General features: G+C 36.5%; 1 protein-coding gene and 3 long non-coding RNA genes across 6 annotated transcripts; 3 read left to right on the top strand and 1 right to left on the bottom strand.

Annotated features, from left to right (window-relative positions):
• Positions 1–2709: 2709 nt before the first annotated feature.
• LOC114533832 (retinal homeobox protein Rx1-like) lies at positions 2710–6263 on the bottom strand. The gene is made up of 3 exons (XM_028555439.1): positions 5747–6263; positions 4253–4494; positions 2710–3081 (listed from the first exon to the last, which is right to left on the bottom strand). Exons 1-3 carry the CDS (start codon positions 5970–5972, stop codon positions 2710–2712), a joined length of 840 nt encoding a protein of 279 aa, XP_028411240.1. The 5' UTR covers positions 5973–6263.
• Positions 6264–7061: 798 nt separating this feature from the next.
• LOC114533863 lies at positions 7062–8471 on the top strand. Its single transcript, XR_003688096.1, has 3 exons — positions 7062–7136; positions 7362–8252; positions 8347–8471. It is a non-coding gene; the product is annotated as an uncharacterized LOC114533863 (long non-coding RNA).
• Positions 8472–8902: 431 nt separating this feature from the next.
• LOC114533862 lies at positions 8903–10403 on the top strand. 2 transcript variants are annotated; one of them, XR_003688094.1, is made up of 3 exons: positions 8903–9180; positions 9994–10079; positions 10282–10403. It is a non-coding gene; the product is annotated as an uncharacterized LOC114533862 (long non-coding RNA). The 2 variants fall into 2 exon arrangements; XR_003688095.1 differs by lacking the exon at positions 8903–9180 and adding an exon at positions 9271–9334.
• A 1045-nt stretch (positions 10404–11448) lies between these two features.
• LOC114533931 lies at positions 11449–13700 on the top strand. 2 transcript variants are annotated; one of them, XR_003688101.1, is made up of 3 exons: positions 11449–11478; positions 12825–12915; positions 13413–13700. It is a non-coding gene; the product is annotated as an uncharacterized LOC114533931 (long non-coding RNA). The 2 variants fall into 2 exon arrangements; XR_003688100.1 differs by lacking the exon at positions 11449–11478 and adding an exon at positions 12344–12436.
• Positions 13701–17340: the final 3640 nt, after the last annotated feature.

Below are 17340 nucleotides of genomic sequence, written 5' to 3'. Positions count from 1 at the left end.
CAGACTCTGCTGTGATATGGACAATGTTCTAACGAACTATTTCGTCTGTCTCGTGCTAATTTTTGTGCAAATTAAGGAGAGGTAATGGGGAAATTGGGAGGTTATCGAAGCGATCTCTACCCATCTCCCCCCCCCGTCTTTTTTAATAGAATCAGGCGTACATAAGGCGATTTTCCATAACAAGAAGCTATATTGGGGGAAACTTGTGGTTAAACTCATGTAACTTCGGGAATCACATCCCATTCACTCGAATTCTTAGGAAACACAGGATTTCCGTATCCTATTGTGTGACGGTAATTATAAGAATTGATACAATTAACATGGAAAGTGGGGTGGAGGAATATTTTAATAATTTTTTTAACTGTCACCTTCAATGGTACCTAAATCCCCGTTCCAGACACCCTTAGAAACCAAAATGTAAACAAGGCTGGTAAATACGTCAGAAACAGTGACCGCGCCTATACGAGGAAGACAGTCTTCCATTAGAGCGAATTAGGTCTTCCATTGAAAGTAATTAGAGCGAAAAAAAGCATGGATATATAGGCAGACGTAATTTCAGCATGAGGTCCAATGTTAACGTAAGTTTTTACAGTGAGTTGCTGACGTTTTTGTCTGAACCGTTTAAAAAACATCTCAGACGTGTTTCTCCATGCATTGTAGGTGGTATTCTTCGGTAAACTATTCCTAAATTGTTGTTGCATGCTAGTTTCTTAGGTACATAGTTTATAAATTCATTCGTGTTGAGTAATTATCATTAATTACTTGAATTGTAAGTCTTGTTGTACTGTCGTAAGTTAAGTTTTAAGAATGAAAGTCTTGCGGTGTCGCCAGTCGTCCAAGGTCTTCGTAAAAAACACTTCTTTATTCTTCCAAATAGAAGCACTCTTAAGTCATGTACGTCAAGGAAGCAGTAATTATCACTAATAAAACGACATTACTCTTTGTGAATCTTATGTTGCAAGCTATAAGTCATCAGTTTTAATTTCATAGAAGTATATTCTATAAGAAAGCTGTTAGTGTTGAATATACACCGACTTGAATTATACAGTATTAATTTAACGTCTGTTCATATCGTCCGTATCATAAAACGTCTGTTCACCCAGAAATCAGAAATGACTTCTGGAAAAACAAATTTACCATAAGCAATCTTCACGAAAACTTTGATTTGAAAAAGTCTACACATTTGCGTTAAGTTAACATGCTTTATATCCAATGGCGGCTCTATTGTTACTCGATATAAATATAGGCATAAATGGCACACACAAACACTATAATATACTTGGAATACCTGATCTGTTACTCGTGAAATTTATCAAAATTTAATTCGGATATCATGCAAGTAATATTGTGGAAATGCCTTTCAAAGGAACGGACTAGATTTGCAGAACAGTAAATGATATGCCAGAACACAATATTATGGCGTAAATGCGACTTGTTCAGCTAATTACATTTTCCTGTTGAATGAGCCACTCCAAAGCGGCTAAAGTCCAACCACTTGAGGTGACCCCAATCACGCTGCAGCATGCATAAACTTCAAAGTAAAGTGTTCCTCCAAATCCCCGATACGGTATAACTAGTGCAGTTATAATCACCGATATTGGCTCTGAGGCTGCGTAAATCAATTCTGAATTTCTTTGTTTAATGGATGTAGCTCAATCTCTTCCACGTTGTTCTTCCTAGAAGTCTAGTAAAAGCTACGACTCTTTACAGCATTAAGTTGGTTCAATGTTATGAATTCGAATGCGTTTCTTGGCAATTATTGTATTTTATCGTTAGTATATACGACCATTGACTTGCATGAGTTATAATTATCGGCCCCAAGAGCCAGCATGCAATATTCAAGGATCTGCTAATAAGATCATTGTAAAGATAATAGACGTTTGATATTGTTCATTTACAATGCTATATTCCAAAGTATTTCGCAATGAAATCATTTTCAGTTTATGTTCATATCGAGGTGACCATGTATGAATGCACGAACTTGCCTCACTCATTTCCTTAAAAAGTTTTGTTAAATTGGAATTGCGTAAAATTTTAGCCTGCAACTGCTGGTAGCTATTTCTGTGGTCGTGAATCACAAACAACATTGACTCTGTTGCAAATCAAAAGAAATATACAGTGTTGCATAATAATAAACGGGATAGATATATCAATATATTGCATGATGGACCCTTGCTGAAACTACAAAGATAATTATTTCTTTCGCAAGAATGACAAGTGTTGAATTACACAATCATAACGGTTAACGACTTAATGGTGTTGCGAGCTTTACGCAATAATGATTAACGGAAAATTGGTGCTTTTTTCGGTTGTAATATTTGCATCACTGGAGTAAAACCTTCATATTCGTAAAGCATATAATTTGAACGTAAATGTCATCAGTAAATGTCTGGTTTTCGATTGAAATATTTACTTATTTTCATACATGGAAACAAACCTTATCAGTAAACTAAAGTAAGAAATAAAGACAGCCCAAATCCAAACACGACTGCTTTTTCAAGTGTGTAGTTTGTTTACCATAAAAAAGTCATTGACTGCGAGAAATTACACCGTGATTTCGAATTCGCTGTTTGAATATAATCTTGATATCATTACACAAACTAAATTTAGGTTATAATTTACTTTTTAATATAACAGAACAGCTTAATTCATCAGTACATTACACGGGGTATATAGCAAGCATGCATGGAGATTATCGTCTGTCAGTTTCTATGATTTTTCCCATCGCTGCGCTGTGGACTCGGCTTTAAGCCTTAAGTCGTCCAAACTGTCCCTAGTTGTTAATATCGTATCGGGTATTGCATGATATGCGCCTGGTACCGGGTATCCCGATATCATTGGCAACCCCGGACGAAAGTACCCGGGTGGTATGTTCGTAGTACTAATGTAGGCCAAAGTTCCGTACCGGGGAAAAGTAAAATGTTCATACCGCTGCTCATAAGCTGGACCGTGGTAGGATAGATGCGAGTATGCAGGAGATGTTGGGGTTAATAGAGGTTTTCCTGGGGGTATAGTAGGACTCTCACGGCCCATCGCCTTCTCTCTCTTGCGCCATTTTGCTCTACGGTTTTGAAACCAAACCTTAAGATAGGAAAATGAATTAGGTTCACACTTCACAGTATTTATGTAAAAGAAAGATGCTGACGGATCTGATTGCAGTTAAAACCATTTGCTATTGTCATGTTTTTTTCCTGGCAATCCAATATTCAATACGTTAAATCGATTAGCTTTATCTCATTAAATATATACTGCTCGCTTTTTCATAATCTATTTTTAAATGCATAATATTCAATTCAAACGTATAAGTTTTTACGCAAATCACTAACTCCCAAGTGCCACGGTGATTTCTTATACGATCCAATTATGTCGTTGAATATACTGCCCAAAAAGATTCGAGAACATTCAAATACTCGAACAAAATAGTTAAAAAATATTTCACAAGACATTCTTAAAAATTTTAGATTCTTTATTATTGAAATTATACTTCCTTGATGATATGCGGCATATTTTATTTTTCATCATATTTGTTATAATGGATAATGTACGCGCGTTTGCTATATTCGGCTCCCAGTGTTTCAACACAGTCTACTTCCAGCCTGAGTTTTGTCGTAACCTGCATCTCACTATACAAAATCATTGCTTGTGGAGTAGGCTGCAAAGGCGATGTAGCAAATTATCCGCGGTTAAATGCTGTTGTCCATACATCAAAGACCCTTTTCAGGCAGTTCATTTAAACGGAATATTGCTTTCTGCTTGCAGATTTATTACCGACTTTGATCTTTTAATTTGCGGGCAAATTGTATTTAACAATGAACGTGTCTTATTTAACAACGCTTTAGTCTTTTTTGACAGGTGTATGCTTTTCAAATGAGACGTGCGCAAAGTTCGTTAGCATGCAAACACAATTGACTTGTTTCTAAAAGCTTTCGTTAATAGATCAGCGCGCAAAGTTTAATTGATATTAAGAATATGAACTTTTGATTACCGCAGGTGCACATGCAAGTATTTTTCATGCATCAATTAAACGTATTTAGTTCTAAGCAAGATTTAATTTCGAAGGGATCGCCAAATTGCATGTATTTCAAGTTTCCTCTATACTCGCTTTAAGTATAGACCGTATATATTTGGTGCCAAGGGGTAAAACCTGTATTGGTGTAAAGCAAGTTTCGTTTAGGTTCTCCCCTGTAAAAACATTGGATCAATAAGAGTTAAATATGTGACGGTTAGATAGGCAAGTTTCTATTCACCTCACCTGAACTCTGGCTTCGCTGAGGTCCAACCTTACTGCCAATTCTTCCCGCGTGAAGACATCCGGGTATTGCGTTTTTTCAAACGCCCTTTCCAGTTGATGAAGTTGAAACGTCGTGAATGTGGTGCGACTCCGTCGTAATTTTCGCGTCTTTTTTCCGTCCTCCTTGTGAGCGTCTTCCTCGTCAGATAAATCTTCTCCCGATTCCTGACTCTTTGTTGAGCAATCGTCTTTCATTTGAACGTCTGAATAAAGACAACCACTTGGTCAACATATTGTTTAGATTATTCTGTCTAATTATTAGTTGGCAATGATTTAATTCAATAGTTCAGTAGCGTGTGTTTATGGTTCCTTGCAGCGCGCAAAATTAAAGAGGGCAGTTATATTGATTTTGTGAACAGCTAACCTAGATCGTATATGAAAAACATCCTTTGCGAGTTCATCCGTCCATAACATGCGTGAGAGATTCCTCGGTGACAAGCTTTGACACATTCACAAAAAGAAACTAATTATCACATAAGTGCATGTGTATTTTAAAATTGAAAGAAATATTACATGGATTACAATAATTCTTTTTCAAAAGATGGTTGATATGAAGAAGGATAGTAATGCATGCATTTGCAAAAGTGGTTCGATTTCGACTGATGAATCAAGGCTGACGTTCATCTTTCAATTCAGTCTTAAAACCTTTCTCAACTTGTCTTAAAGTTTCACCCATTTTTCACCCCTTCCTGACACGAGTTCTGACCGCTCTTCGCTCTTATGAATCGTTTCTATCAATTCAGTTTGCCGAAAACATTTCGAACTCTCAATAATAAAATATTTCCCACATTTACAGGAAATGCCGCTCTCAAACATACTTTGCAAACTTATAAACCCTCTTAATAAGTTGTATAAACATCTTTTATCTGGAGTATTTACATCTCATGGAACGAGCTGACTTAAAATAGAATGAGTACAATTGTCTGCATGCATGCCGCTACCGAGTTTGAGTAACTTGCATTGACATAGCGGAGGAAACTACCCTTTAACCTACGCGTCCATTCTCGTGAGCAAACAACTAGGATTTTAATTTAATTTGTGAATAGAATTATTAACATAAAGATGACTGTATATACGTGTATAATATAATGTTACTCGTATTTTTCTATATATAATCTAGCTCTTTCACCCATAATTTTTGACTTAAGAACCGCGTGATTACAGGATTGGTATCACCAGTTTTTGGGTGAACTAAATAATTTTATCGCAGCTTTGTTATTCGTTGGTTCAGACACGGACTGCATGCTATTGTCAACGTGTTTGTTCACAAAATGAGACACATAAGCACTATGTATATGTGTGTAATCGGATTGCGTTTTGAACATGTTATTGATTTTATCGGCCACTTTTATTCGTAAACCACAATTAATTACATTGGAATTGCTAATGCTAGCGCTTAATGTTTAATGTTAATGCTCAATATGAGATTAACAGATTAGCTGTTTATGAGTTTACCTTTATATGCGAAATTCAGACTTTTTCTTTCATTTTCCTGGCTAAATACGGCGGCGCTGCTTTTCCCCAAGATCCTGTCAATTGTGAAGGCACTGCCTGAAGTTTGCCCCATAACCTGGACTGATGTGTCGTTGTGTTCGCTCTTCGTCGCCGTACTTTTTCTCACACCTATGAGATGTGTATTCCTGTTTGATTCCATAATAGACCACGAAGCTGTTCGCTTCATGCAGTGATGTGTATATTATGAAATGAGCTGTCGGATTTACGGATAAATACACAAGTCACTCTGATAGCGTAAACTTTGACTCCAATTAAACACCGTGAACTTTTCCAAGGGATAATTTTAGCTCAAAAAGAGGGAGCAGCGTTTGTCACTTTGTCATCTACAGCCTTGTAATTAATGTTTATTATGAAGAACAAAGCTGTATGAATAGTTAGCTGGTTGTCATTGGTTGACTTCCCCATTGGAAATGATTGAGTGTGATCAAAGTTATTATGTCCAGCATAATGACCTGTTTGTTTGAGTTTGAGCAACTCATGAGGCCCCGCTGTTCCCAGAAGAATTACAGGGGAATCTTTATGTTTCGAAATATTGCCTGTTATCCTTACAATTCACATTACTACTAGTTTCCTTATTTGGTTAATTCGCTCTCACAAAAACGGGACGAAATCCTCTCACTTTTGCTGATCATTTGTGTAGTTCTCCCAACGCCTCTCATTCCGTAAGTAATGAATTAATATCTAACTTAATCAAAAATCATGTCAGTAATTAGTCTTTTATGAGAGCTTATTAAGAGCAAGCGGGTTGTCATAGCCACACAGCATTACGTCTATTGTCTTACAAAGTAGATTTTTATTGTGACTAAATGATGATTGAATTTTGCTCATTTGGGTGGCCAACTGTTGCCCAGCACGATGTCCGCGAAACTCGCAATACAAAGTTTATTTCTTTATTAGCGCTCCGCCCAGGTCATGCATATCGTCAATAAAATTCAACGTATTCAGTTGAAGTTTCTCATCGATTTTTCAAGTCGAGAATGCTTGTAATTGAGCAAATATTGATCCATTCAGTGTACCCTCGAAAAGAATTTGTAAACTTTTCCAACCCAAGTAGGGAACGTGAACGAAACCTGCCCATGTGAACGTCGCGAGGGCTAAGTTTATTCCACAATGATTGAGTTGATCTCAGGTCTTCGGTATTCGCGGATATATAGCCTGGGTAAGAGATTCCAGCTTTCACTGGCTTCCAGCTGCGCCCTTACCACTGATCTATATAAACATTTCTGGAATTATGAAATATGTACGAAACATGTTTGTTTGTCGATATAAAATATCTTGACCAGGTTTTTGTCTGGCACGATTAGGGGGAAATTCTAAAGATTTTGGCCAGGTATTAAAATGTGATATCGAAATTGTTGCTACCAGTGCATGTTACCCAAATAATTCTATATACGTTTTTCCCAAAGGGGGACCGTTGCATCGAGGCATTTGGTCCCCCGCACGCTGCTTGTTCCCACTGTAGGCCTTTGCACTAATCCACACGAGGGCCATAGGCTTTCCTTAGTACAGAATGCAGTGTAGCTCAGCCCAGCCCATTCTTTTTCGTTGTATATAGGTTTATCTCAACAGCTAGTTGTTATGATGAACGTGACGAGAATACTGATGAAATAAAAATCAGTTCGAGACTTGCTCGACCAAATTCAAAATGGCGATGCCGATGAAAACCAAGCACGCCTGTGCAGGATTGCTGTGTTGTCAAGCCAAAGTTAAGTATTTTGCTTCCCTGTTAATCTCCGGCCCTTCTGCCAATCGTTTGGTCAGAAAAAACAGTAAACAGTGATAGAATATGGAATGCCCAGCGTTAGCAATTTGCAAATTAATTTCAAAGTCTCCAAGGAAAGGATTAAATGAAATAAAAAACTTTCGTCTTTCACCACCAGCAGCGGTGGCCGAGTGGGTTAAGAGAGTGTTTAGTGTATAGGCGGTGGTTCAAGCTCTTGCAGTGTCAAATTCTTATTTAATTTCAAAGTCTCCAAAGAAAGGATTAAATGAAATAAAAAACTTTCGTCTTTTATCACCAGCATGAGGCCAACTGGGTTAGGACAGTGGTCAGTCCATAGGCGGTGGTACAAGCTCTTGCAGTGTCAAAAAAATAAGTTGCCAATTCTCATTTAATTTCAAAGTCTGGATAAGGTGATAAGTCTAAAAAATTCTAAGTCTTTCACCACCAGCACTGATAGCCGGTGGTAAATCTCTTAGTAAATCGCCCTTGGAAATTTACTGGGAAGACTTTTCTATCTCGTTCGTTGACACACATCAGCGAGATGAGGTCACATCGACGGTCGGTAAATTTCGACCTCAAACAGGACGAGACAACGAATGCTGGCTCAAACCGACCACACAACCAAACTCAAACTAACCGGAACATTCAAATATATCTTTAGCCCGAGTGGACGACGTGAAAATCTCGCTCGTCGGCGAGAGCTTGCCTGTGGAATTCTCGACGGTGAGTCTTCCATCATTCAGTAAACTTCAGATTCCTATCATCTTCAATATTTCATGTTTGCAGTTCCATTGTGTTCTACTTTGCATAATTGTAGGGTCCCACTAAACACTGCCCGAGATGATTGCCCGAGATGATTGCCCGAGATGACTGCCTGAGATGATTTCCCGAGATGACTGCCTGAGATGACTGCCCGAGATGACTGCCTGAGATGATTTCCCGAGATGACTGCCTGAGATGACTGCCGAGATGATTATTGCCCGAGATGACTGCCTGAGATGACTGCCCGAGATGATTTCCCGAGATGACTGCCTGAGATGACTGCCCGAGATGATTGCCTGAGATGACTGCCTGAGATGATTGCCTGAGATGACTGTCTGAGATGATTGCCCGAGATGATTTCCCGAGATGACTGCCTGAGATGACTGCCCGAGATGATTGCCTGAGATGACTGCCTGAGATGATTGCCTGAGATGACTGTCTGAGATGATTGCCCGAGATGACTGCCCGAGATGACTGCCTTAGATGACTGCCTGAGATGACTGCCTGAGATGAATGCCTGAGATGACTGCCTGAGATGACTGCCTGAGATGACTGCCTGAGATAACTGCCTGAGATGACTGCCTGAGATGACTGCCCGAGATGACTGCCCGAGATGACTGCCTTAGATAACTGCCTGAGATGACTGCCTGAGATGACTGCCCGAGATGACTGCCCGAGATGACTGTCAATTTACATCCTGTGGACAAGTGCTGCAAGGCCAACGCCATCCAGAATATGGAGTCCTAATCATTTTGTTCTATTATTGCTAGCCAAGGAACTGCCAACGATGACCTTCCCGGAGCAGAACAAAAGCTATTCGGAGGCATGTCATTTAGTGTTATCAGTTAACTGGACTTTGTGAGAGTTCTCTTGCAAAATGTTTGCCAAGGTAATTATTATAAGAGATCATAAAGGCCTTTTAATGTTTCTCATGGTATACTGATCTGTGTTGTTTTCTGTGATTAAGTGTGATGTTTTTCTTCATGTGGTTTATCACTGAAGCTAAAGAATTGAGATACAACAATCTTTGACTGACTTTAGGTGTAAGACGTTCGCCCAGCTATTGTAGACCGCATGGAATCGATTCAAGTCCTTTAAAAATTTGTGAATCAAGATGAGAATGAACTTAGTGAATCTGTAATTGCTGCTATATGTTTTGGCTAAAATATAAAAAAAACTGTTGTATGTCTCCAAAACAAAGGAGCTTATATTTATGATGCCAAAAAGTACAGGATTGTTTGACATCAGGAGCCGGTTGTTCGTACGGCGTTTAGCTTAAACGATGGATAAGTCAAAATTTAAAAATGCTCTCGTAGATCTTGTGAATGACTGAACCTGCATCTTATGCATTAAATATGTACTTCCATTGAAAATTAAACTATTTACATCGAAATATTTCAGCTCAATTGCCCAATAAATAGATAATTTTGTTTTCCATTTTTAACTTATCCGCCGTTTAAGCTAAACGCCTTTTGAACAACCGGCCCCAGAAATACAAAGAATTCGGCACACAGCGACAATTCAAAAGACAACTTTTTTCTAGGCTTTTAGCGATTCGTTTATAGTAACATCGCTCACGATGATGTTCGGAGTTGATCGGCATGTTGTCGTACATTATCATACCACGTGATCTGCTATGATCACATGGTAATTATCGCCTATAAAACTAATCTCAACGTTAAAAAAAAATTTCTTTAATTAGGTGGCGATCGAAGGTGGACAGCAAGATCGAAGCTCAGCAAGATTGAAGATTGTTCGAGGAAGAAGGAGTTCGCCGTTGACTAAAAGGTGGGTTCCGGCGATTATATGCGTAATCTGCGGTTGCTTTGTCCGACCCCAGTAGGGGGACCGTTTGCCCTGAGCGTTTTGGTCCCCCGCACGCTGCTAGTTCCTACTTGTAGGCCTTTACACTAATCTACGGGAAGGCCGTAGGCCTTCCTTAAGGAGTACAGTGTAGCTGAGCCGAACCTTTTTTTTTCGTTGTATATAGGTTTATCTGAACAGCTAGTTGTCAAGATGAAGGTGACTCGCCCGGCCAAATTCAAAATGGCGATGCCAAAGAAAACCATCCACGTGGACCGTTCGCGGACCTTTCTGAGCAAGATTGTTGTGCTGTCTGGTCAAAGTTAAGTATTTTACTTTGATGTTTGTGTGCCTTCTGCTAATTGTTGGCCAGAAATAACAAAAAGCCATATACAATATGAAATGTTCTGCGTACAAGGTTATCTAAAGTTTCGAGCTTAATTCTGGCTGCAATGATGATAATTTTTTACTGAAAATTTATGTCATGAGCAACTTCCGCACCCATAGACTGAAGCAGAACTTAACATTTTGTCATTAACGTTTATCTCAACAGCCAGTTATCAAGACGAACGTCAAGAGAACAGTTGAAATAGAAAATAGAAATCAGTTCAAGACTCGCCCGGCCGCCGAATTCAAAATGGCGATCCCATCCACGTGGACCGTTCGCGGACCTTTCTGAGCAAGATTGTTGTGCTGTTTGGTCAAAGTTAAGTATTTTACTTCACTGTTTATGTGCCTTTTGCTAAAACTAGACAATAATTAAGATAGTTGAAAATGCAATTTTATATTAATAATGTCTTCTTATATTCAAGATTTTCCTTGCCCTTGGTCAAGAGTGCAACATGAACTGTGGATATGAACTTTACTGTCAGATGAACATTGGAAGTGACAAGATTTCTGCACAGAGGTAATTCGATTGTTCCTTCAAAAGTTATATCAGCCTTGCAGCTGAAAATCTTGTAGTGACCTTGTAATACATATCAACTGCCTGGGTATATATTTTGTTATTTAGTATAAGGGGGAATTTGCTGCAACTAGGATCTTTTTTTGGAAAATCGTCAGGCAGTCACAAATTTTGTTAAGATTAATAAGTTAACATTGCTTCTATGCTCACTATGTGTCACCAGTAATAAATTCCTGTGGTGGTCTTTAAATAAATATAGCAACCATAGTTATATGTGGAGGGATGAAGTATAACCATAGAATACCTGACCAAAAACTAGACAATAATTAAGATAGTTGAAAATAGAATTTTATATTAATCATGTCTTTTTATTTATATATCTATATTCAAGATTTTCCTTGGTCAAGAGTGCAACATGAGCTGTGGATATGAACTTTACTGTCAGATGAACATTGGAAATGACAAGATTTCTGCGCAAAGGTAATTCGATTGTCCTTCAAAAGTTATATTAGCCTTGCAGCTGAAATTCTTGTAGTGACCTTGTAATACATATCAACTGCCCGGGTATATATTTTGTTATTTAGTATAAGGGGGAATTTGCTGCAACTAGGATCTTTTTTTGGAAAATCGTCAGGCAGTCACAAATTTTGTTAAGATTACTAAGTTAACATTGCTTCTATGCTCACTATATGTCACCAGTAATAAATTCCTGTGGTGGTCTTTAAATAAATATAGCAACCATAGTCATATGTAGAGGGATGAAGTATATATATAACCATAGAATACCTGACCAAAAACTAGACAATAATTAAGATAGTTGAAAATGGAATTTTATATTAATCATGTCTTATTTATATATCTATATTCAAGATTTTTCTTGGTCAAGAGTGCAACTTGAGCTGTGGATATGAACTTTACTGTCAGATAAACATTGAAAGTGACAAGATTTCTGCACAGAGGTAATTCAATTGTTCCTTCAAAAGTTATATTAGCCTTGCAGCTGAAATTCTTGCAGTGACCTTGTCATACATATCAACTGCCCAGGTATATATTTTGTTATTTAGTGTAAGGGGGAATTTGCTGCAACTAGGATCTTTTTTTTGGAAAATCGTCAGGCAGTCACAAATTTTGTTAAGATTACTAAGTTAACATTGCTTCTATGCTCACTATGTGTCACCAGTAATAAATTCCTGGGGTACGGTCTTTAAATAAATATAGCAACCATAGTTATATGTAGAGGGATGAAGTATAACCATAAAATACCTGACCAAAAACTAGACAATAGTTAAGATAGTTGAAAATGGAATTTTATATTAATCATGTCTTATTTATATATCTATATTCAAGATTTTTCTTGGTCAAGAGTGCAACATATGAGCTGTGGATATGAACTTTACTGTCAGGTGAACATTGAAAGTGACAAGATTTCTGCACAGAGGTAATTCAATTGTTCCTTCAAAAGTTATATTAGCCTTGCAGCTGAAATTCTTGCAGTGACCTTGTCATACATATCAACTGCCCAGGTATATATTTTGTTATTTAGTGTAAGGGGGAATTTGCTGCAACTAGGATCTTTTTTTTGGAAAATCGTCAGGCAGTCACAAATTTTGTTAAGATTACTAAGTTAACATTGCTTCTATGCTCACTATGTGTCACCAGTAATAAATTCCTGGGGTACGGTCTTTAAATAAATATAGCAACCATAGTTATATGTAGAGGGATGAAGTATAACCATAAAATACCTGACCAAAAACTAGACAATAGTTAAGATAGTTGAAAATGGAATTTTATATTAATCATGTCTTATTTATATATCTATATTCAAGATTTTTCTTGGTCAAGAGTGCAACATATGAGCTGTGGATATGAACTTTACTGTCAGGTGAACATTGGAAGTGACAAGATTTCTGCACAGAGGTAATTTCATTTTGTCATGGATGGTCAGCATTTGATTTTAAAAAGCCACTACATTGTTGAGATGACAACTATGAAATTGAAATTTGCTTCTATGGTCACCATGTGTGAAACCAATGATGAAACTTAATGCTATAACAGCTGAACCAGTCTGGCTGATTACTAAAATTCCTGTGGTGGTCTTACAATAAATATCCACGAAAAAGTGTGAGAACTTGGGAGAAATTTTTCTGATTTCCCTGTGATTTATATTCTGTAGTACTCAGAAGGGTGATACCCAGTTTTTCTGTGTTCAAATTAAATAGTGACATATGTCTGGGTTGAATATATGCATGTGACACATTCTTTTTATTGAAAATGGCAAAAATATAATTGGCATAAAACAGATGATTAAAGTAAGATAATGAGTAATATCTTTTAATAATGATGTCAGGTTGAAAATACAAACTTTGCTGCCACTTTTTGCCTAAAAGGATTGATGAAATGCTTTTTCTCTTTAGAATGAATGAAGTTTAAGAAAGTTGAAAGGCACCCCTGAAGAACCTGAATTATTTTAGCCCTATCCTAGATTCATTAATTAATATATTTTAGTGTGTGATAACATGTGTGAAATGTGATCAATTATGTGACAATCTTCAAAACTTGGATTTATAAAGAGAAATTTTTCTTTGTAAAGCTTAAGAAGTAAACTTTTTTGTCTGGTGGTGTTACTGTTTTGATTTTGCATGTTTTTCCGTGTGCTTTCACAATTGAAAAGATTTTGGCAGTTGCTTCTAAATGTTTTTTGAAAAGTTTAAGAAGAAACTTGATTTTTGTCTTGTGGTGTTTGTTGTTTCGATTTTACATGTTTTTCCGTGTGCTTTCACAATTGAAAAGATTTTGGCAGTTGCTTCTAAATGTTTTTTGAAAAGTTTAAGAAGAAACTTGATTTTTGTCTTGTGGTGTTTGTTGTTTTGATTTTGCATGTTTTTCCTTGTGCTTTCACAATTCAAAAGATTTTGACAGTTGCTTTGGCTTTTTCTTATACTTCTTTTCTCTTTAATTTCTTCTTAGTATTAGCCATTTTTAGCATTTTAAGACACTTTTTGAACAGTTGAAAAAGTCGTCAAAATTGACCAAAATGGTAAGGGGTAAGCCTTACCATTTTGGTCAATTTTGACGACTTTTTCAATGTTCCAAATATGCTCTAAAATGAAAGATATTAGTCTTAGGAAGCCATTTTTAGCATTTTAAGACACTTTTTGAACAGTTGAAAAAGTCGTCAAAATTGACCAAAATGGTAAGGGGTAAGCCTTACCATTTTGGTCAATTTTGACGACTTTTTCAATGTTCCAAATATGCTCTAAAACAAAGATATTAGTGTTAGGAAGCCATTTTTAGCATTTTAAGACACTTTTTGAACAGTTGAAAAAGTCGTCAAAATTGACCAAAATGGTAAGGGGTAAGCCTTACCATTTTGGTCAATTTTGACGACTTTTTCAATGTTCCAAATATGCTCTAAAACAAAGATATTAGTGTTAGGAAGCCATTTTTAGCATTTTAAGACACTTTTTGAACAGTTGAAAAAGTCGTCAAAATTGACCAAAATGGTAAGGGGTAAGCCTTACCATTTTGGTCAATTTTGACGACTTTTTCAATGTTCCCAAATATGCTCTAAAACGAAAGATATTAGTGTTAGGAAGCCATTTTTAGCATTTTAAGACACTTTTTGAACAGTTGAAAAAGTCGTCAAAATTGACCAAAATGGTAAGGGGTAAGCCTTACCATTTTGGTCATTTTGACGACTTTTTCAATGTTCCAAATATGCTCTAAAGCGAAAGATATTAGTGTTAGGAAGCCATTTTTAGCATTTTAAGACACTTTTGAACAGTTGAAAAAGTCGTCAAAATTGACCAAAATGGTAAGGGTAAGCCTTACCATTTTGGTCATTTTGACGACTTTTTCAATGTTCCAAATATGCTCTAAAGCGAAAGATATTAGTGTTAGGAAGCCATTTTTAGCATTTTAAGACACTTTTTGAACAGTTGAAAAAGTCGTCAAAATTGACCAAAATGGTAAGGGGTAAGCCTTACCATTTTGGTCAATTTTGACGACTTTTTCAATGTTCCAAATATGCTCTAAAGCGAAAGATATTAGTGTTAGGAAGCCATTTTTAGCATTTTAAGACACTTTTTGAACAGTTGAAAAGTCGTCAAAATTGACCAAAATGGTAAGGGGTAAGCCTTACCATTTTGGTCAATTTTGACGACTTTTTCAATGTTCCAAATATGCTCTAAAGCGAAAGATATTAGTGTTAGGAAGCCATTTTTAGCATTTTAAGACACTTTTTGAACAGTTGAAAAAGTCGTCAAAATTGACCAAAATGGTAAGGGGTAAGCCTTACCATTTTGGTCAATTTGACGACTTTTTCAATGTTCCAAATATGCTCTAAAGCGAAAGATATTAGTGTTAGGAAGCCATTTTTAGCATTTTAAGACACTTTTTGAACAGTTGAAAAAGTCGTCAAAATTGACCAAAATGGTAAGGGGTAAGCCTTACCATTTTGGTCAATTTTGACGACTTTTTCAATGTTCCAAATATGCTCTAAAGCGAAAGATATTAGTGTTAGGAAGCCATTTTTAGCATTTTAAGACACTTTTTGAACAGTTGAAAAAGTCGTCAAAATTGACCAAAATGGTAAGGGGTAAGCCTTACCATTTTGGTCAATTTTGACGACTTTTTCAATGTTCCAAATATGCTCTAAAGCGAAAGATATTAGTGTTAGGAAGCCATTTTTAGCATTTTAAGACACTTTTTGAACAGTTGAAAAAGTCGTCAAAATTGACCAAAATGGTAAGGGGTAAGCCTTACCATTTTGGTCAATTTTGACGACTTTTTCAATGTTCCAAATATGCTCTAAAGCGAAAGATATTAGTGTTAGGAAGCCATTTTAGCATTTTAAGACACTTTTTGAACAGTTGAAAAAGTCGTCAAAATTGACCAAAATGGTAAGGGGTAAGCCTTACCATTTTGGTCAATTTGACGACTTTTTCAATGTTCCAAATATGCTCTAAAGCGAAAGATATTAGTGTTAGGAAGCCATTTTTAGCATTTTAAGACACTTTTTGAACAGTTGAAAAAGTCGTCAAAATTGACCAAAATGGTAAGGGGTAAGCCTTACCATTTTGGTCAATTTTGACGACTTTTTCAATGTTCCAAATATGCTCTAAAGCGAAAGATATTAGTGTTAGGAAGCCATTTTTAGCATTTTAAGACACTTTTTGAACAGTTGAAAAAGTCGTCAAAATTGACCAAAATGGTAAGGGGTAAGCCTTACCATTTTGGTCAATTTTGACGACTTTTTCAATGTTCCAAATATGCTCTAAAGCGAAAGATATTAGTGTTAGGAAGCCATTTTTAGCATTTTAAGACACTTTTTGAACAGTTGAAAAAGTCGTCAAAATTGACCAAAATGGTAAGGGGTAAGCCTTACCATTTTGGTCAATTTTGACGACTTTTTCAATGTTCCAAATATGCTCTAAAGCGAAAGATATTAGTGTTAGGAAGCCATTTTTAGCATTTTAAGACACTTTTTGAACAGTTGAAAAAGTCGTCAAAATTGACCAAAATGGTAAGGGGTAAGCCTTACCATTTTGGTCAATTTTGACGACTTTTTCAATGTTCCAAATATGCTCTAAAGCGAAAGATATTAGTGTTAGGAAGCCATTTTTAGCATTTTAAGACACTTTTTGAACAGTTGAAAAAGTCGTCAAAATTGACCAAAATGGTAAGGGGTAAGCCTTACCATTTTGGTCAATTTTGACGACTTTTTCAATGTTCCAAATATGCTCTAAAGCGAAAGATATTAGTGTTAGGAAGCCATTTTTAGCATTTTAAGACACTTTTGAACAGTTGAAAAAGTCGTCAAAATTGACCAAAATGGTAAGGGGTAAGCCTTACCATTTTGGTCAATTTTGACGACTTTTTCAATGTTCCAAATATGCTCTAAAGCGAAAGATATTAGTGTTAGGAAGCCATTTTTAGCATTTTAAGACACTTTTTGAACAGTTGAAAAAGTCGTCAAAATTGACCAAAATGGTAAGGGGTAAGCCTTACCATTTTGGTCAATTTTGACGACTTTTTCAATGTTCCAAATATGCTCTAAAGCGAAAGATATTAGTGTTAGGAAGCCATTTTTAGCATTTTAAGACACTTTTTGAACAGTTGAAAAAGTCGTCAAAATTGACCAAAATGGTAAGGGGTAAGCCTTACCATTTTGGTCAATTTTGACGACTTTTTCAATGTTCCAAATATGCTCTAAAGCGAAAGATATTAGTGTTAGGAAGCCATTTTTAGCATTTTAAGACACTTTTTGAACAGTTGAAAAAGTCGTCAAAATTGACCAAAATGGTAAGGGGTAAGCCTTACCATTTTGGTCAATTTGACGAC

This window comes from Dendronephthya gigantea, unplaced genomic scaffold (assembly GCF_004324835.1).
Source record: "Dendronephthya gigantea isolate DGI-Jeju-01 unplaced genomic scaffold, DenGig_1.0 000095F, whole genome shotgun sequence".
NCBI lineage: Eukaryota > Metazoa > Cnidaria > Anthozoa > Malacalcyonacea > Nephtheidae > Dendronephthya > Dendronephthya gigantea.
This window is presented reverse-complemented; position numbering and strand designations above follow the sequence as displayed.